The sequence below is a fragment of the Octopus sinensis genome, linkage group LG15 (genome assembly GCF_006345805.1).
Source record: "Octopus sinensis linkage group LG15, ASM634580v1, whole genome shotgun sequence".
Classification (NCBI taxonomy): Eukaryota; Metazoa; Mollusca; class Cephalopoda; order Octopoda; family Octopodidae; genus Octopus; species Octopus sinensis.
The window spans coordinates 55,968,985-55,994,793 of record NC_043011.1 but is presented as its reverse complement, the minus strand read 5'-3'; the positions used below and the strand labels follow the sequence as shown (position 1 = coordinate 55,994,793).

Genomic DNA, 25,809 nt, shown 5'->3' with positions numbered 1-25,809 from the left:
GCAGATGTTAAACGACGACGATGATGATGAGAGAGAGAGAGCGAGCAGCACAAAAGCGCCAAGATGAAACAGGAGAGCAAGCAGCAGTGAGGAGAGAATATCTAAGAATGAGAGCATCGCGAAGGTGACAAGATGAAATGGGAGAGGAAGCAGCACAAAGGAGAAAACATCGAGAAGAATGGAAGAATTAATAAATACTGAAACGGACCATCCGAAACAAGGCAAACTCATTGCTGGTAGGGTTTTCACTAGAAACGTGGTGTTGAAGCAATTACTGTGATAAAGGTTGCAATGTTTTTATTTCCTGTATCATTTTCATGCTGACAGTAATTCTGTTCTTCCAAATTGGTTTAGGTTTTGTTATATGTTATCTAATATTTTGAAGTTAACCTAATTCCAATTAAAGTTCTGGTGATACCAGTGCCGGTGATACGTAAAAGAACCATCCGAACGTGGCCGTTGCCAGCGCCGCCTCGACTGGCCTCCGTGCCAGTGGCACGTAAAAAGCACCAACCAATCGTGGCCATTGCCAGCCTCGTCTGGCAAGTAAAAAGCACCCACTACACTCACAGAGTGGTTGGCGTTAGGAAAGGCATCCAGCTGTAGAAACACTGCCAGATCAGACTGGAGCTTGGTGCAGCCTCCTGGCTTCCCTGACCCCAGTCGAACCATCCAACCCATGCTAGCATGGAAAGCGGGCATTAAATGATGATGATACTCTTAGAAGCATTGTTATTATTCAACTTGTCCCATGAAAATTATTTTCAAGTTTTCATTGATAGCAAGATCAATAATGTAAGAACATCTTAAAAACTGACTACAACATTGATTTTGTTCAGCTCCTACTTATCATTAGTTAGAAAAGGACTTGCAGCAGTCATAATGTTGGAAAAGAGTAAGCCAAATTGATAACTTACTTTTCATGTGTGTTGTGAGGTTATATCAGCTAATAGCTTTAAGCAAACACTTGTAGTCTGTTAAGAATATAAATCAGTAATTTAGATTGCTGTCTTATGTCTACAGAATTAATAAGAGACTACTCAAACAGCTCTGTTGCCAGCTGGATGGTGGCCATAGGATGTGGCTTGAATGGTAGCTATACTTCTGTATGAGGGAGGTCTTATATTGTCTAGCATCATTTTACATCTGATTTTCTGTGTTGGCATGGATTGGACAGATTCTTACTAAGGCAACATTTTTCAGCGATCCTTTAGTTACTCCTTACAATACGTAAGGACACAGTGTACCTAATCTAAAGCTGGGAATACACGTAGCAGGCTTAAAGAAGATAACCAATGATTAGTCAACATTTTCACTGAGGCAGCTGTAGAAACACTGCCAGATCAGACTGGAGCCTGGTGCAGCCCCTGGCTTCCCAGACCCCGGTCGAACCATCCAACCCGTGCTAGCGCAGAAAACGGACGTTAAACGATGATGATGATGATGATGTTTTCATCTTAGATGGTATATCAGCCCTTTTCATATAATCTACTCAAGATCACCCATTAATCTCATAATGCAAAAGTGTTCAGTTTTAAATTCGAATCTCAACTGAAATTGCTTTATGTGAATGATAATCTAATTTTTTTTATATTATACTTCTTTCAGTTTTTCCCAATACATCAATTTAATATACCTCTAAATAAATATAAAGCAGCCCTCCAAATTCTTGATTATTTTAAGAAATATGGCTATTTGAGTATTGAGTGTATTAGTGTTCATGTAAGTTAATGTGTTCTCTCATCACATTACTGACTGTTAAATATTAAAAAATAAAATATTGCTCATCTCTACTGTCTTTGTTGCTAATACTAACTAATAATTTTGCTGGTATTGTAGATGAATTATTGTACCAAAAAATTGTTATTTCATGCATAAAATTTTAAAATAATTTGAATAATCAGTCTAATTGTGAATTAGAGAAAAGATGCAAAATTGCTTTTTATTCAGTGAAGCTCTAAAGTTTTGATATCACATTTTAGTAACTATAATTTATTTTAACCTTTTTGTTTTGTTTGAAAATTAAGATTGAATTCATATATATATTTAAACATCGGATAAAATCTTTATAAGAATTTATCAAGTAGTTAGCGTGAAAAACCTCATAAGAGAAAAAATCCATCCATTGATGGATATATATGTGTATATATATATATATATATATATATATAAAATAGAGAGAGAGCTGTGTAACTCTAAAACTTTTTTTTTCTTCTAGCTAGTATTTTTTAGTAAGAGTAGCTGCTAGTCATGTCCCTAAATTTTTCCCTTAAAGAACAGAAAGCAAGTTGACCCTATTGGAATTTCAACTGACTGCTATGAAGATATAACAAATGCTCACAGCTAGTGCCATTGAAAACCCAATTATGTTCTAACCAAATCAGAGAGTACCACTAGAAAATGGTCTCACCAATGTGGTTTGAACACTTGATCTGTAGATTTAGCATCCAGAGCATTCAGAAGAATTACGATAGTTTTAAGTATCCTGTTTTAAAAACTTCTTTCCATAATTTAATGATTCAGAATAATATAAATGTATATTAATTTATGTGTATATATGTATTAGATAAACTGCAGAGTTGTAAAGCATTTCACTTTTAAATATAGTTTCAAATATAGTCTGTGCTCTTCTAATAAGTATATGGTGTTACTGATTTAAAATATTGTATTTGCTATTTTATAGCCATGCTTCAGAAAGATGAGAGCCAACTGGGACCTGACATGCAGGATTCTCATGACGTAAGAATTTTTTAATAATGCTATAGATTAGATTCTTACATAAAAACTCAGTGCTATAATTTACGGTTTGACAGTCAATGTTTCTGTAGAACACTTAGTTTATTGGTTGCTTATAAACTGGATTTATATCTATATCGACGTTTTTAAGAACAACACACACAAAAATAGATAAGAATATGTTGAACAAAACATTACAGAAAATAAACTTTGTTGAATACCCGAATACCCTTTATAGATATAGCTTTGAGTTAGCTGTTAAGGTTTAGCACTCTGTTACTGCTGATATAGTCTATTCAAGTGAAGCATTAAATTGTGTGTGGTTGAACCCGAACCTATCTCAGTACAAAATACATATAATTCCATTTTGTGATAGAACGCTTAGTAAATGGAAAGGCTCATCTAATCCCTGTCCTTATGCAAAGAACATCAATAAACAACATATATGCAGAATCATTCAGTTACACCAGCATAAATATTGGATGTAAAATGGAAAACAAAAACAGTGTTTATGCTAAGAGATATTTCAAACTCCGACCCCGATATCTGTATATTGACTTGTCTCACATGTACATTCATGGCAAAACATAGAAGTTGATGTTGATTTGGAGGTAAATAATTTACTATTTTGAAGTCCTTTGATACCTGTGGATTAAAAGCATACCACCACATCTGTATCTGTGCGTATGGCGCTTCCATGGAGTTGTTTCCATTTAGTCTTTTCAGTTTCATTCAGGAGGCATCCGTTAACCAACACAAGACCCCTAAGTTGCAATACAATAAGGACTCAACTTGGAACCATGTGTTTGCCCAAGCAACATCATAACTCTACATCCTTTACCACCAGCAACCTGTTGAAACGAAATCGCATAAACTATTCAGTCCTGTACATTGTTTCTGCTAACTTGCTACTCTCGTATCTAGATATCCTATTATTATCGTTATTGATAACCTTAATTCTCCTAAATTATTCACGTTAAGCATGTTAGTTTGTTCTTTGCTAATTTTGCTTTTATTTCGGCAGAAGAAGAAACCTGGTTGGACTAAAGGTAAAAAAAGGAAAGCAACAATGAAAGATAAAAATGCTCCAAAGCAGCCCTTAACTGGTTATGTACGTTTTTTGAATGAGCGACGAGAAAAGTTGCGCCAGGAGAATCCAAATCTCTCGTTTTCTGAAATAACCAGACAGCTTGGTGGTGAATGGTCTAAACTGGCACCACGAGAAAAACAGGTAATCCATTTAATTAAATAATAATAATAATAATAATGAAATTATTGTATACAGTGCTCAGGTGCACCACAACTTGCCAAAAGTGTGTATAAAGTATATGCAGTAATGTAGAAATGTCTGGAAAGCGAACAGTGTATGAGTCAGATACATGCTTGTGTGTGTATGGAGGGGAGAAAATCAGGTGTAGTGTTGGCGAATCTCAGGAAGCATGGAAGTCTTGAAGGATGCAGTGCTCTGACAACTAACAACTGATGCTGGCAGTTTGTTCCATGCTTCAGCAACTCTTAGCGTGAAAAAATGTTTCCGAAAGTCATGGGGGCTTTTCTGACTTTGTAAACATGTCCACGGGTGTTAGACAGGTGGAGTTTGAAAAGGTGCTCAGAGTTATTGTTTGTAAGATGGTTAATAATTTTATGAATGTCTGCCAAGTCAGCTGCCAGACGTCGGAGTTTCAATGTGTCCATGCCCAGGGAAGTAAGGCGTTCAGAATATAGCAAATGCCTGATGGAGGGTATTCTTTTGGTTGCACGTCGCTGAACAGCTTCCAGACGATTGATGTCCTGGGCAAGATAGGGGTTCCAGACCGGTGATGCAAATTCCAGGTGAGGTCTTACCATAGCTATATAAAGCCGCAGATAGATAGCCGTTTTTTTTATTTATTATTAATTATTCAATTCTGTTATGCCAACGAAAGATTTAGAAATTAAATGTATTATTTTTATCACTAACAATATGACGAATCTTGTTCTATGTCAGTAATGGTCGACTGATTGAATTAAATCCATTTTCACCCAACATCTTTGGAACACTCAACCACCAATAGTTTTATGCTTCTAATTTTTTCCTTTATCTCTTCTTTTTCTTAATGTGGGTTGTTCATGCTCCAGTTTGTTTTAAAGCAAATGTTGTGCTTAGTGAATAGAAAACTGTCAAATTGGTTTATTGTTACCTCTTTATCATCATATATATTAATATTAAAAGGCGGCGAGCTGGCAGAAATGCATATTCGTATTACGTCTGCCATTGCGTTCTGAGTTCAAATTCCGCCGAGGTCGACTTTACCTTTCATCCTTTCGAGGTCGATAAATAAAGTACCAGTTACGCACTGGGGTTGATGTAACTGACTTAATCCGTTTGTCTGTCCTTGTTTGTCCCCTCTATGTTTAGCCCCTTGTGGGCAATAAAGAAATATATATATTAATATTGTTTTATTGCATTTTATTGTTAACCACATTTGCATGCTTTTATCAGTGTCAGTAAAGAAAGAAAATTGTACCAAAACAGAATATTTCTCTCGATACCAATTCCATAGTTCCTTGTGCTTATTGGTTTCTTTTCTTTACAGCGATACCTTGACGATGCAGAGAAGGACAAAGAACGATATTTACGAGATATGGAAGCTTACCAAAAGACAGATGCATATAAATTATTTAAACTCCAAAAGGAAAAAAAATTAAAAAGTAAGGCAATTTATTTATCCTGCCAGAAATTTGTTTCCAAGAACAAAATAAAATGTTTGGTTAAAAATTCAAGTCCTAAATTAGTAAGAAAAATATATTCAAAGCAAACAGAAACATGAAACAGGCATACTAATGAGGCTTGAACCATATATTGATTGATTACCATAAATTAACAGTTTTGCTAATTACATGAGAGACAGTTGTTTGTAGTTTCTTTTACATTATTTTTTGGTTTTAGGAAAGCTAGGATTAGATTTCACAGGTTTAAAGACAAGATGTGGACTGAGTAACCTTGAATAAAGGTGAGCAGTAACAGACTAAAGATTTATACAGAATAAAGGAAAATCTTTAATCCTTGCAGATTAAATGAAATGTGCCAGCCATAGTGTAAGGTGGCTGGCAATAAATGGAGAAGGCTATCCAGCAAGCTTGTCACAACAACAACAACAACGATTGGTGGTTTTTCAGATGATGAACAAACCTTAGAAATAGGGAAGATGTTGTGAAACCTGTCCAACTTGATGCCAGCATGGAAAATCAGACGCAAAAGAATGGTGATGATGTACATTACATCATCTTTCAATTTGCGGCTGGATACCTTTCAGTAACCTTTAAAATAGGGAAGCTGTTTATCAGCCAAACAAACTGATGCAAATAGCAATGTGCCCATAATACAGCAATTGCTATATATTTTTTTATTATATCTCATGTAAATATTCTGAAAATCATCATCATCATCGTCGTTTAACGCCCACTTTCCATGCTAGCATGGGTTGGACGGTTCGACCAGGGTCTGGGAAGCCAGGAGGCTGCACCAAGCTCCAGTCTGATCTGGCAGTGTTTCTACAGCTGGATGCCCTTCCTAACACCAACCACTCCGTGAGTGTAGTGGGTGCTTTTTACGTGCCACCAGCACAGGTGCCAGGGGAAGCTGGCGACAGCCACGATCGGTTGGTGCTTTTTACGTGCCACCGGCACAGAAGCCAGTAATGGCGGCGCTGGCATCGGCCACATTCGGATGGTCTTTTCATGTGCCACCAGCACAGATATCACAACTACAATTGAAAATATTTAAAATAATAATGGATATTCTTAAGTCTTTGAAGAAGAGTTGGTCTGGAATTTATGTAATATTCAATAATTTTATAGTTAAAAACACTCCTTGGATGAAATAATATTGATTAAAAAATAATTATGTCAAGTTAAAATTAAAAACTTTTTCTTCATAACTGTGCGGTAAGAAGTTTGCCTCCCAACCAGATGGTTCTGGGTTCAGTCTCACTGAATGGTAAATGTCTTCTACTATAGCCTCGGGTTGACCAAAGCTTTGTGAGCTGATTTGGTAGATGGGAACTGAAAGAAACCTATCATATATATGTGTGTGTGTCTGTATTTGCCCTCCACTACCACCACCATTTGTCAACCAGTGTGGTATGTTTATATCCCTGTAATTTAGTGGCTCAGCAGAAGAGATTAATAAAATAAGTTAGAAAAGGTGACATTTCTTTTAAGGAATTAAAGATGGAAGGCTTCCTACAAATACATGTACATTTCCATCATATAAAAATATTGTTGTTTCATAAGCCTTGATAGATTTTTAAGAAAAGCTCTTGTCTTTGATTTCCAAAAAAAGCGAGTGCCATTACATATATAACCAGATGGTATTTGTGACTCAAATACATATTTCAGATGTTTCCAATTTGAAAAGTCTTTCTGCATCATATTGCTCTAAACTGTTCATAAATCCGTTTTTCATTTTACACATAGAAACATTACTTGACATTTTAATTTACTGCATGGCTGTCTTTAATGACATTAATCAAAATCACTTCTCATCTATAAAACAACAAAAATATAGACATTTTGAATGGTTCCTTTTTCTTTCTTTTTTTCATTTTTTTTTTCACAATACCTCTTACAGTACTTCACTTTAATAATCATCATCATCATTGTTTTACGTCCGCTTTCCATGCTAGCAGGGGTTGGACGGTTCGACTTGAGTCTGGGAAGCCAGGAAGCTGCACTAGCCCAGTCTGATCTGGCAGTGTTTCTACAGCTGGATGCCCTTCCTAACGCCAACCACTCTGTGACTGTAGTGGGTGCTTTTTACGTGCCAGGCAAGGCTGGCAACGGCCATGATCAGTTGGTGATTTTTACATGCCACCGGCACGGAGGCCAGTCGAGGCGGCACTGGCAACAGCCACATTCAGATGGTTCTTTTACGTGCCACCGGCACTGGTATCACAACTACAATTTCCATTGATTTTTGATCGATTTCGATGGTTTTACTTATTTAATTACTTTCTCTTCATTATCATCATCATTTAATGTTTGTTTTCCATGCTGGCATGGGTTAGATGGTTTGACCGAAGTTGGTAAACCAGAGGGCTGCACCTGGTTCCAAACAGTTTTGGATTGATTTCTACAGCTAGATGCCCTTCCTAGCACCAACCACTTTACAGAATGTAGTGGGTGTCTTTCACATGTCACTGGCATGGGTGCCTTTTATATGTCACCCGCATGGGTACTTTTTACATTTTGTATACAGCTAACTTGACAAATTAAATCCAAGACCAGGTTTCTGTTGTGATGTCCCCGGCATAGGTAAAAATACCGTTACTGTCATTGTTTCTTCTCAACACATGAGAATATACAAAAATAAAAATAATATTTCTTTTCCAGGTGATATAAGAGAAGATTATGATGGTCAAAATGGTTCTGCTCTACAGGTAAATACAATTTCATGGAAGTATTTATATTTGTTTCTTTATTACCCACAAGGGGCTAAACATAGAAGGGACAAACAAGGACAGACAAAGGGATTAAGTCAATTGCATCGACCCCAGTGCGTAACTGGTACTTAATTTATTGACTCCGAAAGGATGAAAGGCAAAGTCGACCTCAGCAGAATTTGAACTCAGAATGTAACGGCAGACGAAATACGGCTACACATTTCGCCTGGCGTGCTAACGGTTCTGCCAGCTCACCACCTTAACCCATGGAAGTATTTATATTGCTTAGCTTTTAATCCAAGCTGAGTTTGTGTGTGTTTTGGCAGTAGATTCCTTTCAATATCAACTTTGTAAGGCCAAAACTCTACATTAATTCTGGCCGTGTCACTTTTTCTTGTGATTCAACATCAAAAAATGCAAAAGTATTGAATTTATTCATATGAAGCATGAGAGAGAATTAAGCAAAACAAAAAGGATGTGAATGCTCTGGAATGTTGTAGTCTGTGAAATAGATGTGATTGTGACTTGAGCGATTTCTATGAAATGACCTATTTTACTGCTAGTTACCAATGTCTAGCACTTTCGCAGGGGTGGGGGGTGGAAAGAAGATGCACTTAGTTTTCGTTGAAGTAAACATTGATTAAATAGAATTATTATATTTTCTGGAGCACAGAACAAGAAACAAAATATCTGCTGATAAGAGTAAAAAGTCTTGTAGTTTATCAGTTGCCGTGCATCTGGAATTTATAATAGGCATTTACTGAACAGCTAAAGGTTATATATTTATTATTGGAAGACTTCATGTTAATCTTTAATCTTTATCCATTACAGCCTGAAAAGGATGAAGAGGATTATGGAACGTTTGATATTCCTATTTTTACTGAAGAATTTCTGGATCATAATAAAAGTAATTATTTAAAATTATTTCATGAATTCTTAAAAGATCGTCAACATTGTTCCATTTTGATGTTAAAGAAAATATACAAACATCGAATTACTTCAAATTTGGTTTTAAGTTTTATTTTGAAATTAATTTCCTTGGGTTTTACCTTTTGTTTTCAGCACGTGAACAAGAATTACGGCAGCTACGGAAGCAGACCACCGAACTAGAAGAACAAAATGCTATTCTAAGTAAACATATCGAAAACATGAAACATGCTATAGAGAAACTTGAATTGGAAGCTGTACAACAAAGAAACCACAATATGGCTCTCCAGTGTCACTTAAATACACTTCGTACAATTTTGACAACTAACTTTGCAAATGTGCGATTGCCAGGTAAAATTCTGTTAAATTTCTTTTTATTGATTTTTCTTGTTTTAAAGTAAATACCTTAATACAAAAACCTGATGGTCAGGGTGGCAGTATTGTTGTTAAACTGTGTTATATGTAAAGCCTAACTTTAATCAATCTTATTTCAAATTAAATACTTTATAAGTAAAAATATTCTTACTTCATCATTGCCTAGATTCAGGTTTGATCTCCCATAAGCTTGATCAAAAGCTTGAAACTGAAATTTAGGAGAAGAAAATTGTGTGGCAGTCCGTCGAAGGGACAGTTGTTGTTTTTGGATGGTAGATTTAATCCATCATCCCCTTCAACACCACCATCCCTTTCAATACCTTTCATTGAGTCAATTCCGTTGCATGTCTTTGCCTTTACTCTCTGCTCTGTGAGCTAATCCTCTTCTCTCTCACTAAACCATCAAAATAGAAAATTGTCAGTTTTTGGTTACCTCCCTTCTTACTACTTTATCATTCCCCCTCCTTTCTTAATATGTATTATTTTAACTTAGAATTGTTTTTGATAAACAACACAATTTATATTCTGTTGTGTCTGGGGAGAGTCATTTTCTTTTTGTGCCTTGTAATGTAACACACTCACCTGTAAAATTTCCACTTTTTTTTCATATTTTTATTGTCCTAAAATTTTCGTTGCGTCTTGCAACCTTTTCAATAATTTTGACTCTCGAAAATTTTAAGACAATAAAAATAAGAAAAAAGTGGAAATTTTACCGGTGAGTGTGTTAAATAATAAGACACAAAAAGAAAATGACTCTCCCCAGACACAACAGAATATGCTTCAACACACGAACTCATATAAAGAATCTTGCAAACCAAATCCAAAAACGAAATACAATTTATATTATTTCATGCAATTTGATGCAAACTTTTTGACTATTTTTTATATTTTGTCAATGTTCTTCTGTTGTTGTTTCCAGGAACCAACGAAGTACCCACACTAGAAACTATTGATTCTTATATGGCGAAATTGCATTGCATCATTCTGGAAGCTCCTCAAGAAAATGAAAGCCTCATTGTTACAGTAAGGGAAATTGTTGGAAGACTAAATGTTGACGGGTGAGTTTCGCATTTAGAAAACCAAATTTATGTCAACTAATTAGAAACATAATGAAATCGAATAAAGAAAGGGGAAGCTTGATGTGTGATACTGAAGAGATATTGGTTAAGGTGAAAGTAAAGAGACTTTTGACAGAAAATAAGACTAACACAGAGAAGCTGTACAGAAACATCCAAGCTTGATAAATGGCATGGAATAATCTCCAACACGTATTAGCTTAATTCCATTGTAATCTTGAAACAGGTGATTGTGATAAAGACTGTTTCATAATTAAAATTCTCTTAATTTTTTGAGAATGTGTGAGAGGGGAGAGTTGTCTTAGAAGTTTGTCCTTGTGTTGGTATTTTTGAAACTCTGGTTTTATGAATTTGGTATTTTTCTGATCTTTCTTATGTTTCAACTTGGCTGGCTGAACTTAGATAAGGATCGTGGAATAATAGTATTAGCCAGTTAGGAAGGTGATTTCAGGTTCATTGAGTGGTTCTGAGGAATTGGTACAGGATTTATATTAGTGAAAAATTATCTGTTGCAGGGTGGGGGATGATTAAGAGAAAGTAAGATCAATGGAGTCTGAAAGTTTAGAAAAGTGTACATTATTGTAATGATGTCAGAAACAATTTTTCAAAAAACGTTTGTCTGTATCTGTTCTGAGAGAGCAGACTTGTGATGAAAAGCATTCCATTTGTCCATTTGTGACCATCCCATCTTTTATGCAGGCATAGAACATTTTGTACATGTGATATATAGTGGCAGTTATTAATGTCATCAAAGCATTTGTGAATTAGTTACAGAGACGTGAACATAAATAAATAATAAGCAGAAAAGCAAGACACACAATAGGGAAACTAAAGTCCATGGTAGTACTTCATATATAAAGGTTGATATCTGGGAAGTTTATACTCTGATAACACGGCTACTTGATCTGGTCTGAACAATAATCTATATTTATTAAACAACTTTTCATATATTCCTATCCTTTATATATATATATATATATATATATATACATATACATATATATATATATACATATACATACATATGTGTGTGTGTGTGTGGAGACGCAATGGCCCAGTGGTTAGGGCAGCGGACTCGTGGTCGTAGGATCGCAGTTTCGATTCACAGACCGAGCGTTGTGAGTGTTTATTGAGCGAAAACACTTAAAAGCTCCATGAGGCTCCGGCAGGGGGTGGTGGCGACCCCTGCTCTACTCTTTCGCCACAATTTTCTCTCACTCTCTCTTCTGTTTACCTGCTCGCTTAGCCAGCGAGGTAGCATCATTTAAAGGCTAAAACAATGCAAAGTGCATTGTGACCAGCGATGTGTAGCAACATCTGATAGCCTGGTCGGTCACGGTGATATATATATATGTGTGTGAGTACATAACTCAGTGTTTATTTCCTTTTACAAGGTAGTGGGATATTTGGCTGTTATTTCCAGCAGGTTCAGGTGCCTTCATTGGCTCTTATCAAATCAAAAGTGGTAGCAAAGAAGGGGTTTGCTTATTCAAGCAACTTTTTTTTTCTCCTGTTTCTGAATGTGTCAGATTTTGTTGATTGGAGAGGTTTTCCAGTATCTCAGATATTGGAACAAATGTGAACATTGTGGATAATCCTTACTGATATCAATCATTATTATCGTTTTGATGCCTTTTTTTGTCATGCTGGTATGGGTTTCACGTGTCCCATACAGCATCACACCATCTTGATTTTTGCTGTCCTATATTTGAACTCCTGAACTTCCTGACATCTGACTTTACCCTTTTTTTTTTCTCATTTCTTGGTCCATTTCTCTGTGCCACAGCTACATACAACAGTTAGTACAGGGTGGGTTTTCAGTCAACACTTGTTGTCCATTCACATCTCATGTCCAGACCAACTCTCGGTTTCCTTATGCTCTGTCTCTTCACATGTCATCTCATCCAATGAGCTGTACTTTATTTATTTCTACCTAGACTTTGCTGATTTTTCTGTTTTCAGTAACCCTGTTTCATTTCCAAGTTGCATCACTTTCCTAATTACATGGTTAATAAAGTTTGTTTTTCACAAGAGAGAGAGAGGAAAAAAAACAAACCCTTAATCCATTAGCTTTTAATCCAGCCATATCCAACCCAAATATTCTACTTGCTTTATGTTCAAACTGACTAGATCCAGCTCCTCACACCTACCATACAATGTCATTCTAAAAATAAACTGTCACATTTTTGAAATCTCTAAGCCACAAAATAATACATAATTAATTATTTTTTTTTTTACATGTGAATAAATAAGCAAAACATTTGTCAGTAATCTGAATGCTAAACAGTTGATTGTTGTTTAGGCTCCAACACATCCATAACTGATCAAACCTCTGCTCATGTCATAGTAACTGCTCTTTAAACTTCTTTCTTCCTTTCTCCTTCCTGATTTACTTATTCTCTTACTTTAACCATTTCCAGCTCTGATTCCATTGTCTGGGTTACAGAAAATATTAATTCCATATTCTGGGCTGCTTTAGTATTTCTTTGGCTTTCCTTTACATCTAGCGTTTTTGAAATGTTATGAAGAGCTAAATATCATCTGAAGCAATGTTAAGAGGTTGTGGTGCTGTAAACTTTACTAGAAATTGTTTCTCTTGTCATGTATGAGAGAATGAAATTATGTATTTACCCATCCGTCAGAAGGATTGTCTTACTCCTGTGAGAGACTTGCCCAGTTATTATAATAAAAGATTATAGAATTAATCAAGAGTTACTAAAAAGTGTAAAAGAGATAGGAAAGAGTACAGTTTTGTTTTACTGTTATTATACCTCTTTTCTTTGTTAAATGTTACAGAAATGTACTTGCATAGCAAGTGACTTGATCTGAGATCGTGTGCTGGAACGAAAACAGTTGCAGCATGGAAGGTGTTTATAAGCCATTTAAGAAACACACAAAAACTGTTAGATTCACTTCAACATTTAAATTTAATTTGTCAAAATATTTTCATCGCTTTGAGACCGCGACCTGTTCACTGAAGTTTTGTCAGTGAACAGGTCGCGGTCTCAAAGTGACGAAAATATTTTGGAAAATTAAATTTAAATGTTGAAGTGAATCTAACGGTTTTTGTGTGTTTCTTAAATGGCTTATAAACACCTTCCACGCTGCATTTGTGTTCTTTGTTAAATGATTCTAGTAAAATTTCTTGTAGATTTGACAAAATTGTTCAATGTATTTTATCAATAATGATGGTCTTGGCATTGTTATATATCAAATAGATTTTCTAATAAGGTCAAATAATTTCCACTTGCAATTATACTCTTTTTGAAATTTGTATTAATTTTCTCAGAAAGATTAAATTATTAAAAATTTGGCAGGGTTAATTTTATTTTTGTATGCCCTTATTTTTGAATGGCGATGGATATATACTAATATAAACTGCTATTTTTATGTTTAATGTTGCCTGCATTTTAATCACCATTAACTATTAAACAACTCATTGTACTACAATAAACAGACTAATTGAATTTAAATTCTTTAAAACTGACATTTTGTAGCATCTTTCTCATGCTTTCTAATTCCTGAGCATTTCCAAACAAAATTAATAAAATTTTCTTGCTCCCTGCATTACATATGTTAACACGAGCTTGACTATTGTTTTTGCTTAGGTTGGCCTCTCTGAGTAATTAACTGCAGTGATACATTTATTAAAAATCTCTTAATTTTCATGTCTACTCCTGTGCATTATTGTACATTGACTTGGTGATTCTCAGTTCACTATTTCAGTGAGGTGAAGTTAGATCTTTGCTGGAGAGGTTTAATAGCATCAAAACATGTCTGAAGTTGTCTCCCTTAGTTACTGACACGAGTGGAATCATATTACTAATTGAGCTAATGTTGCACTGTTCAAGTGACAAATTTCATTATTGTTTGCTATGCTGACAAATTAAAGTTTGTATATATTTAAGTGTTTTTAAATAACCACATAATTTTAAATGGTTATCTATTTCTCTTAAAACCTTTTATAAGCCTCTTCAAAGTTTGACACCCTGTGTTCACTAAACCATTACCTTAGTTACTAGTTCTCTTGTAAAATATTCTGCTGTATGTACACATTTTAAGTAAGTTTTTTTTCTACATGTTAACTCTCAGCCAAAATTTCACCTAATCTACCCTGTTGCTTTCTCACATTGGTCCATATTAAAGGGGAAGGATAGTATTAATTGAATCAAACTTAGCACATGACTAGTTCATATTTTATTGATACCAGCTGGATTTGAACTTGGGCTCTTAAGTGACATAAATCATCATCGTTTAACGTCCGTTTTCCATGCTAGCATGGGTTGGACGGTTCGACCGGGGTCTGAGAAGCCACAAGGCTGCACCAGGCTCCAGTCTGATCTGGCAGTGTTTCTACAGCTGGATGCCCTTCCTAATGCCAACCACTCTATGAGTGTAGTGGGTGATATTTTACGTGCCACCGGCACAGGTACCAGGTAAGGCTGGTGATGGCCACAATCAGTTGGTGGTTTTTACATGCCACTGGCACGGAGGCCAGTCGAGGCGGTGCTGGCAACGGCCACGTTTGGATGGTTCTTTTACGTGCCGCCGGCACTGGTATCACAACTACAATTTCCATTGATTTTTGATCGATTTCGATATTGCAAAGTATTTTTCTTGTACTCTTCTCTTTTTCCAACTCCGCTACACTTGTATCCTGCTCTGGTGATTCACAGTGGTGGCTGATTGAAATGGCTAAAATATTTGCCATAGTATTTTTCAGTCTATACCTGGCACACATCTTCCTTCACGTCTATCCAGCTGTCAGACATGTGTCGCTTCCCATTTTCATTAGTCAAAATACAAATATCTAAACTTATAAAGTCACCCAACCTATATTAAAATGGACAAAAATTATTTTAAAAATTATTTTTTTCTTCAAAATAAAATAGAATCAATGTCTTGTTTGTTTTTTTATTCACTGAATTTATTAACTGTTGTTGGTTTTCTTTTTCAAAACTACTTTAATTATTGAATGTGTCGGTCATATGAACTAATCTTATAACTGTACAATGAGTGTTGCTCTCAGTAAATATTAATTCCACTGGATTTGTTGTTTTAGCTCTACATTTGTTGCTTCAAATGTATCAGAGCTAATGATCCACACTGGCAATCTCATTTTTTTGGCAAGCCTGCTTTAGCTATTGATAATCACAATGTTTGTCATGGAATAAATCAATCAGAATTGCAATTATATAAGAATTTGGGATGAAGTTTCATAATCCTTACCATTGGAAGACATTCCATCTAAAAATATTGAAATATTAGAATTTGTTTAACTCTTTCGTTACTGTATTTATTTTGAGATGCTTTGTGTTTCGTTCAATTAATTTAAATATAACAAAGAATTTAGTAAAATAACTTAGTTATCATTCAGCTTGTGTTAGGAACATAAATTGTGGCTAAGGTTTGGTGGAAGATTTTAATTCAAAACTTATGAAAACAAGACATTTGTACTTAGAGCCAGAGGCGGTTTCAGCCGGGTTGGTAATGAAGGGTTAAAGCCTAACAAATAGAAAAAAAAAACATACATTACTAATCAAAAGTTTAAAAAAGTGGATTTTTGCTAATTGTAAGATGAGTTTTTTTTTTTATTCCTTTAAATGAAAAAAAATGCAGTTAATATTATATTTGTATATTTCACTTCAGTAGCACTGCTAATGTCTTTAGGAAAGGCATGAATATTATAACTTCCTGTTCTTCTCCATTAAAATCATGGTCTTTGTGCTAATTTTCAAAAACATTAATTAATGTTGTATTTTCCTTTTCTTATCATTTAATGTCCATCTTCTATTCTGGTGTGGGTTGCATGATTTGACAGGATCTGACATGTCCAAGGACTTGCACCAAGCTCCAATGTCTGATGTGGTTTCTAGGGCTGGATGTCCTTCCTTATGCCGACCACTTCACAGTGTAGACTAGATGTTTTTTTTTTTTGTGCCACTATTGAAGTCACCATACAGTTCACAGTACTGTGAGCTCATTGGGAGGTGGGTGGGTCAGCTCCATGCTAGGGATGAGGGGATTACTATGAGAGAGGGAGGGGCAGAGCAGGTTCCTGCAGCAAAGATTTAGAATTAATAGATTTTTGGCCTTAGCCCACAGTCAAACCGTCCAACCCATGCTTAAATTTCAACTTTGAATTGGGACAGGAATAATTTCTACATTGTTTACCCTGCTTACTTGTGAAGGACTTTTATCAAACTTTGTTGACCTTTCTTCTAATAAATGCTCTATCAGAGAAGAAACTTGAATACTTGATGACAAGCTGATACTAAGGAACTATTTTAGGTCTAGACTTCATCAATGATGCTGTTGAATTTCATCTTTTCTTATAATTTATGGGGAAAGTTAATGAGATGCTTCATTTCCTCACTAAGTGAAGAACTCTATCAAGTATATCTTTGGATTTTTAATGGTGTCTAAGCATATAGATCTTAGACACCAGCTTTATAACCATTATATGGTGGAATCATTTTACTTTGGATGAGTAGGGTGTGGGGAGAAAGCAAAATCTGGAATGTCCACACTTCTCGGTATTTAATTCTAGATGCTTTTATTTAATCAGTGACCACCCTTCATGATATTCTGTATAAACTATGAAATTTGAAGTATTTTACGCATTAACAAAAATGGGCGACGCTCGAGCGTGATCGTTACCGGTGTCGCCTTACTGGCACTTGTGCCTGTGCTAGTAGGGTGCCAAGAGCACCATCCGAGCATGATCGTTGCCAGAGTAGCCAACTGGCTTCCGTGCCAGTGGCACGTAAAAAGCACCCACTACACTCTTGGAGTGGTTGGCGTTAGGAAGGGCATCCAGCTGTAGAAACTCTGCCAAATCAAGATTGGAGACTGGTGCAGCCATCTGGTTCGCCAGCCCTCAGTCAAAATAGTCTAACCCATGCTAGCATGGAAAGCGGACGTTAAATGATGATGATTGATAAAAAATTTTAATCATTGCTTTATGAAAATATTTACTTGGTCAGTGTTGTGCTGTTGTTGTTATGATTATTATTATTAAGGCAGCAACCTGGCAGAATCATTGACACACTAGGCAACAATGCCTTATGGCATCTCTTTTGGCTCTTTCCATTCTGAGTTCAAATGCCACTGAGGTTGACTTTCCTTTCATCCTTTTGGGGTCAATAAAAAAACATACCAGCTAAGCACTGGGGTCGATGTAATCAACATACTCCCTGCCCCAAGATTACTGGCCTTGTGCCAGAATTTGAAACCATTATCATTATTATTATTATTGAATCAGAGATCAGTGCATGCCACCCAAGTGACACTGGAGTACAAATATATGAAGCCCAATATACACATCATGGTTACCTGTCTGATAAGAGTTGTTTAAGGATGTTGAATGAAACACCCATGTTTCCAAAGGTGAACTATTCAAACCCCAAAGAATCCCTCTCAACACATAGCTATCATGCTCCCCAACTACTTCTGTTCACAATCAGAGATGCACATATCGTCAGCCACTAAGGGACATGGTCAGCTAGTTACGGTCAAACAACTGAAGGAACATGGTCAAGCAAATCTGTAGTATTGAGTGGAATATTTGCTGTAGCCCATCTTTTGCACCAAGACAAAACAATGTACATGATAACACTTCCCATCAGTTAAGATCAGCAGCCATGAGAGCCACTGCCTGATATTGGGGTCAATGTAATCGACTAGTGCCCTTCCCACAAAATTTCAGACCTTGTGCTGTTAGTAGAAAGGATTATTATTAAGGTGGCAAGCTGGCAGAACTGTTAGCATTGCCAGACAAAATGCTTAGTGACATTTCAACTGCCTTTATGTTCTGTGTTCAAATTCTACGATGGTTAACTCTGCCTTTCATTCTTTCAGAGTTGATCAAATACATACAAGTTGATGTAATTGACTTCCCCTCCCCTCAAAAACTGCTGGCCCAGTGCCATAATTCAAAACCATTATCATTATTATTCTCCTCAAGGCTGCGAACTGGCAAGACCACTAATGGCATTCAGCGTGTCTTTACATTCTGAGTTCAAATTCTGCCAAGGTCAACTTTTGCTCTCCACCCTTTCGGGCTCAATAGAATAAGTAACAGTCAAGTCCTGGGGTTGATGTAATCGACTTGCCCCTCCCCTCCAAATTACTGGCCACGTGCCTATAGCTGGCAGAATTGTTATTCTTAAGGCAGCAAGCTGGCAGAATTGTTAAGTACAACTGAACAAAATACTTAGCTGCATTTTGTCTGTCTTTAGAATAAATACCAGTTAAATACTGGGGTTGATATCCTCAACTTACCCCCCCCCCCAGAATTGCTGGCCTTGCCCCAAAATTTGAAACCATTATTATTATTATGGCAGAAAACAGGCAAAATTTTCCTAACTGCCCCTTACAAAATGCTTAGCAACATCCGACTTTGTTTTGAATTCAAATGCCACTGGGGTCGACTTTACCTTTCATCAATTTGGGGCTGATAAAATAGGCACCTGTCAAGTACAGGGGTCAATATAATTGCCTTTTCCTTTTTCTCTGAAATTGGTGGCCTTGTGCCAAATTTTATCAATAAATGGCTTGTAAGCATCTTGATGGAGCAGATCTCTCTTTTTTTAATTATTTCAATATTGAAGAAGTCTTGAGTTCTTTGGTTTTCTGATTTGTAGTTTTTTTTCCCATTCAATTTGTTGGCTTTTTGTTTATTTTATTTATCTATTTTGTAGCTCATATGCTATTTTCTATAACAGAATGATGCATGTTTGATCTGTGAAGCTTTTGACTTCAGTTTTCGTAAAAAAAAAAAATGCATCAAAGACCAATAAAGATATTCTGTGTTCAGCATGAACAATGATGCTTTATTTCAGATGACTTAGAATCACTGCCACTTCCCACACACTTTTTGCTTCTTCTTCTTTTTTGTTTTTATTGATGTATCCCAACTCATTAATTGTGGAAGTCATTTGTTTACTAACAGAATGAAGTCATATCTTCTCTCTAATCCGCTGCCGTCCTGCATTCATCTTAACAGTATTTTTGTTGTTGTTGTTCCAGTCATTTAATGTTTGTTTTTTTTTTTTTTTGTGGTGCCCCAGCATGGCCGCGGCCTTCGGGCTAAAACAGTTTTAAGGATTTAAAGATACCGTTGCTTTTCCCCCAATGGTCTCACTTGTTTGCTCTGGCATTCTTCATTTATTAATTTTTTACTTTTTTTCCCCAATTTCGAGTGTGTCTTGCTTGCACTCAAAACTGGATTCTGTTATCATTGATGTCCAGTCAAATATCAAAAACAGATCTCACTTGAAGGGCAGCATGCTCCATGTGCACAGCTTTCTTTTTGTTTGTTTCTTGGGGGTTTTTTCTGTTCTGATTTTCAATCAATGATTTTATTTGATTTTGTGTTGGGCCAAATGACTGGTTTTCGGTTCTGTTTCATGATTCAAATTAATACTCATTTTCCTTCTTTTAGGAGTATTTCTAATAATCTGACCATACAGTTTCTTCTGCGTTCATTTGTCATATCCATATTACAAGATAATCATAACCTTCAGTTACATTTTTATTTTCACTATTTTTTTTTCTGCAACTGTTCTCAATTGTTGAACCCTATCCATTATTCAGATTTCAAGACTTCATTTGTTATACAAGGTAAGTTATGGATCTTTAAACTTCAGAATCATTCAAACCCCATGTTTAAATAACGTTCTATGTTTGAGAAAAAAAATCTGTTGCAAATAAAAACATTTTTAATTTCTTCCTAATTTGTGTTTTGAATGAAATTCTGACTGTATTTTTTTTTGCTGATGATAACCAAAATATCAATGAGTCTCGGCTTTGCTAACTATTTATGACCAGCAGAAACTGTTAGTGTTGTTCTTCTTCCATTCACGCCAACTAGCCAAGGAATGCAAGTTTTGTTTAATTAACTTTATACTAAATTTGGCTTCAATTTAATTTGTTTTTTTTTCTTTTTCATTTTTGTTCCTCTTGATTTCTGTTTCTAATTTGAAATTGTTTTAATGAAATGGCTTCAATTGTAGAAACCTTCAGTTTGTCCTTTGTTGTTTTTATTGCTTGGTTTTGTTTGTGTTTGTTTCTATGCTTCTTGAAGGTGTAGCAAAGTAGATGGTTGAGGTTGGTGTCAGTTCTGATTCCGAAATAATAGCAACACAATAATCTACATGTTAAAGGCTTTTCAGCGCAGTTATCTAATCTGTAATCTATCAAGCTTAATATAGCAATTCTATAATATTGAGCTTAATCATATTGCTTAACCCTTAAATGATCATAATTCTAACGAATCAACGTACTTATGTATTTCAGTTAATTTGACAATAATTAAGAATTTGAATAAGTTTTGTAAAGTATCTTTTTTTTTACATAATGATATAAGGTGATGCTTGAACCTGAAACATAATGGAAAGTTCTGATGGAATTTTCATATCGAAACCACTAATGAAATGATTAGGGTGGTTCAGCAAGATATGTCACATTTTTAATTAAATGGAACCACTTTAACCTGGGCAATTAGGGGCAGGTTGGTAACCCACAAGTGGAGGGATCCTCAAGCTATTCAAATGACAAATGGTGAAAATCCTTTTTTTTTTCTTTTTTTTTATTCTTGAGATGTTCTTTAATTTTCTTTTATTCAGTTTCAGCATTCATATTTTTTTGTAATTACAGATTTTTTTTTATTGTTATGGAATTATTTTATATTTTTGACTATTTAGAAATATTAATTATTATATTTTCAGAGATAAATTATGATATCAGGTGGTTAGAAACGTCAACCCGTGTTGGTCAAGACACTTCCTCTGTTCGTCAGCCTGAACTGGAATCTTACACAGCTACTGGAACGAAGCGCTCAAAGACTCTCCGTTTCCTCCAATCCTCAGTGACACATCTAACATACATTCACCAGCAATTCTCCAACTTTTTCATTGTTATTTTCAAGTGACTCATAAAACAAATTGTACGTGAAAAATGAATTTTTCAGAAAGTAAGCCTGAGACGATGGCCTCTGACTGCTTTCCAGTTTTTTTTTTTTTTTTGTCCTTTGCTTAATGACAAAGTCACTTTGTCATCTGACACCAATTCCAGCTGTTTTGTATAACTCAACACATTTGTAAACTGTAAGATCTTCCTGTGGACTTTCTGATTTGTTTTAAACGTAACAACATCATTGTATTATAGTCCATCTCTTTCATGAGAATAATTTGGAACTTCTCATAATTTACTATACACAAACACACACACATGTAGATATAAATGCTTACATCTATACATATACAAATAAATGCTTGTATGATGTAGGCATTCAATGCTATATATATATGTGTGTGTTTGTGTGTACACAATCATACACACATACATATGTATACCTACATACATACATATATGTATGTATAATATAAATCCTCTACAAAGAAATTAAACTTTGCTTCAAAATTAAAAATTTTGCAACATAAACATCAAACAGTCTTTGTTTTGTTTTTGGTTTCTTGAAGTAGAATCTTTTATTATCATTTGTCATTTTTTTAAACGAGTATAGGTTTAAAAACAATCTCAGGGTGGGCTCTTTTTATTTATTTTTAAGTTTCCAAAAGAAGAAAATCCTTGCTCAGAGCCTGATGGTCCAGTTTCCAGATCCGATGTGCAGTTGGCATTAGGAAGGACATTCAGCCATAGAAATCATACCAAGACAGACATGGGACCTAGCAGAGCCCTCTGGCTTGTCCTTTTTGATCTGTTCAACCCATGCCAGCATAGAAAAAGGAACGAAAGCTACTTATCGTATATCAGTATTTATTTATTAGTCATTTGTAAACAATTGGAAATTGGTAAATTTTTGGAGAACTGCTTAGAACAGAAGGGTTGTGGTTTGCTATGGAACTTGAAAGATTAGGGTTTAATGCATTGTTTGAGCACATTGGGGCAAAAGGAATTTTGTATGAAACCAGTTCTTAGAGCCTAATATTTGGGTGATAAAAATATAAAGACATTATAGCTGAGTTTTTTTGATGTTGCAAAGAGAAACAGCTGTTATAGCAGCGAAAGAAGAGGCTGAGAGCAGATGTAAGAGTATGAGGAGAAGTCAGTGTTTCACTTGCTGGTGATGGAGCTCAATGAATATTGTTTGGGAGAAGTTGTTTGTTCTGGTAATAGTTTAGGATATAAAATTATTGAAATGTGGGATATTCCAGATATGAGAAGAGATGTCTGGTCTGGAGACTGTTCTGCTTATATAGAGAGACAATAGTCATTCAGAAATGAAATCTATATATATAAAGCTGAAGTTGTCTGTGTGGCAGGTTTGGTAGCCTTCAACTAACACTATCTCCTCCGAGACCCTGCGGTGCAAGTTGACCAAAATTGAGAATATGGTAGAAGAAGGCTTGCTCTTCATTCCGTAGAAGATAAAATTCAAATTGGATCATGTTAAGACCAAAAATTATTTACATCAAAAAGGTGCTTTTTTTTTTTATATGAAAATCCCTATTTTTTACGATTTTTTTACTACTGTGTCGCCATTTTTCGGTGTATTTCAACCAGAAAAATGTTCACTTAAAGAGAATAACAAGCTACATAATGCAAAATTTTTACTTTTCAAAAATTCCAATTCTAAAGGGTCGAAACAAACCCGAGCAACGCCAGGTGATACTGCTAGTATTTATTAAAGCCAAAGAGAAAGTCAAGCATTTGATGTAGTTTTAACTTTGTTTAGAACAGGAAGTTTCTAGATGGTTATTGGTTAGTCTTGAGTGTGGCCTGATTAAGCAAACTTATGATCAAATGTCTCCTTCCTTTGTTAATATGATAGGATGTGGTTTGAGGGAGATTTTTTTTCTGTTTTTCATAAGTTTTCCATCTTGCTGGAAATAGCAAGTCATAAACACAGAGTGAAGGAAAGGAACAACCCAGTCTCCAAATTACAAATACCTTTGTTCCATACCTAAACCTTTAGGAAACCTGCTCCACTTGACTTCTTTTGTTTTTGGCATTTCTCATTTCTTTTGGACTTTATGTTGCACCAGAGATCTGATAAAAAGAAAATTAATGGTGCAATTTGAAGTTTTAAAAAAATTGTATTTGAAAGTTAAGCATACGTAGGAGTGGCTGTGTTGTAAGTAGCTTACTTACTGACCACATGGTTCCGGGTTCAGTCCCACTGCGTGGCACCTTGGGCAAGTGTCTTCTACTATAGTCTCAGGCCGACCAAAGCCTTGTGAATGGATTTGGTAGACGGAAACTGAAAGAAGCCCATCATATATATGTGTGGGTGTGTGTGTCTGTGTTTGTCCCCCCAAAATCACTTGACAACCGATGCTGGTGTGTTTACGTCCCCGTAACTTAGTGGTTCAGCAAAAGAGACCGATAGAATAAGTACTAGGCTTACAAAGAATAAGTCCTGGGGTCAATTTGCTTGACTGATAGGCGGTGCTCCAGCATGGCCACAGTCAAATAACTGAAACAAGTAAAACATACAGGGAAAAAAATATAGAGAATTATTGCTTGTTCTATTTTATGGATCATATTTGTTCTTTGTTTCATGGTGTAGTGGTTGACACACTGGACTTTTGAATCCAGTGATCCAAGTTCAGATTTCAATGAAACCTGGTTACTATTACATTAATTATTGACATGCGAGGTATAGCTATGTGGTTGAGGAGTTAACTTTCCAATCACATGGTTTTCATTTCAACCCTGTATAGCACCTTGAGCATGTGTCTTCTCCTAAAGCTCTGGGTCAACTAAAGCTTTGTGAGACAAATTGTTGGATGGAAACTGAAAGAAGCCCATTGTGAGTGTGTCTTAATGTCTCCATTTGAAATTGTTTGATAATTACAAAAACATGTCCTCATCACACAAGCAGTGTCCTTTGTTGCAAATCTTTTGTGAAAACATATTCCAGTCAGGAGGAAATATTGCCATGCTTGGGAACTGGTGAGGCTGGCACCAGAAATTCTACCTGACCTATGCAAGCTTGGAAAAGTGGATGTTATGAAAAAAGAAAATTGGGGGGGAAAAATTTGTATATAACAAAATATCTTTCAAATCCCTTAAGCATTAATACTGATTTTCTAAAGGAATTTTCGAGGGGTGTCATTCTGGGAAGGGACAATTGTGTGTTGTAATTAGTGTGGTACTTTCAACATCTCAAAGGATAAGTTTGGCAACAACAGCCACACATACATAATGTTGGTGACAATAGAAGCTGTTTTGCTGACATTGCTTGACATACATGTAGACATGGGTACAATCCAGTCACAATTGAATGTGTTACTTTGCTTGAAGAATTTTTCAAAGAACAACCATGGAAAAATGCAACATACCTTGGCATCTTGAGGAGAGGCTTGAGTGTGCCCCCAGAAGAACAACTAAACGAAACTCTGTCTGCCTGGGGCAGTGTGCTTTTCATTGACCATGGATAGATATACAGCAGGACCTGCCCACTTTTCATGACCGAGAACAAGGCAAAGCAACAGATTGAACTGTATTCCTTTGATTAATTACAAGCCTCCATGATTTCCAATCAATTCTGAGGGAAAACTGTTCGTTTCAAAGTGGCAATTGTCTTCAAATAAGGATTGAAACAGCAACAGAAACATTTTAGAAGAATCTCTCTTATACTACATTGGCTTCTATAAGTAGAATTTAATAAAAGTGTTAAGAGATGGCATAACAGAGAACATGAGCACAAACAAGCATTGAATAAAATAATGTCGACATGACTTTCTAAAAAATATAAACCTAAACGTTTTTTTTGAGTTTGGACATGTTTTGGGGTTCGTTGTTTATGGAGATTATGTTTATGAATATTGTTTGATTGACTTCATGGATAATCTTATTATGCTAAGATAATGCTTAATTAATGGTTTCTAGATTTGAGAGATTCTGTCACATATAATTTATTAATTCAAATAAAATCCAATACTTTAAAAGGCTCTGAACTAATTTGTCAGCTGAACAAATGGCGATGGGGAAAGTCGGAGTGATGACATTTCGTAGCCATTCACTTTGAATTTTAGACTAAAGAAGACATTTTTTGTGTTTAGAGTTCTGTAAGGATCTTTTCGGTTTGAACGGCAGTTTTTAACATAATTTCTAGGTAACTAAAAAATTTTAAACTTCGTATACTGGTAGAATGTATTTATAAAACATCTTTTTCTCTTGGCTTTATTGAGAAAATTCTATAGTTTGTAAGATATTTGTTGGTTTTTTTTCCTTCAATTTCTGCAATTTCAACCAATCACTGATGTCTATTGAGGTAAAAAACATTCTGTGCCGTATGAATA

At 35.5% G+C, this 25,809-nt stretch overlaps 1 protein-coding gene across 5 annotated transcripts in view; it reads left to right on the top strand.

Annotated features, from left to right (window-relative positions):
• LOC115219893 (high mobility group protein 20A) overlaps positions 1 to 21,628 on the top strand; it is a 35,730-nt gene extending 14,102 nt beyond the window's left edge. For 2 of the 5 annotated variants that reach the window (XM_029790197.2, XM_029790200.2), the window contains 9 exons: positions 2,684 to 2,739; positions 3,758 to 3,967; positions 5,313 to 5,427; positions 8,110 to 8,156; positions 8,991 to 9,066; positions 9,222 to 9,437; positions 10,381 to 10,519; positions 20,135 to 20,161; positions 21,268 to 21,628. In XM_029790197.2, coding sequence (XP_029646057.1) covers positions 2,684 to 2,739; positions 3,758 to 3,967; positions 5,313 to 5,427; positions 8,110 to 8,156; positions 8,991 to 9,066; positions 9,222 to 9,437; positions 10,381 to 10,519; positions 20,135 to 20,161; positions 21,268 to 21,280 — 899 coding nt within the window. In that variant the 3' untranslated portion in view covers positions 21,281 to 21,628. The remainder of the gene's footprint in view (positions 1 to 2,683; positions 2,740 to 3,757; positions 3,968 to 5,312; positions 5,428 to 8,109; positions 8,157 to 8,990; positions 9,067 to 9,221; positions 9,438 to 10,380; positions 10,520 to 20,134; positions 20,162 to 21,267) is intronic. The other 3 variants (XM_029790198.2, XM_029790201.2, XM_029790199.2) reach the window with 2 other exon arrangements.
• Positions 21,629 to 25,809: the final 4,181 nt, after the last annotated feature.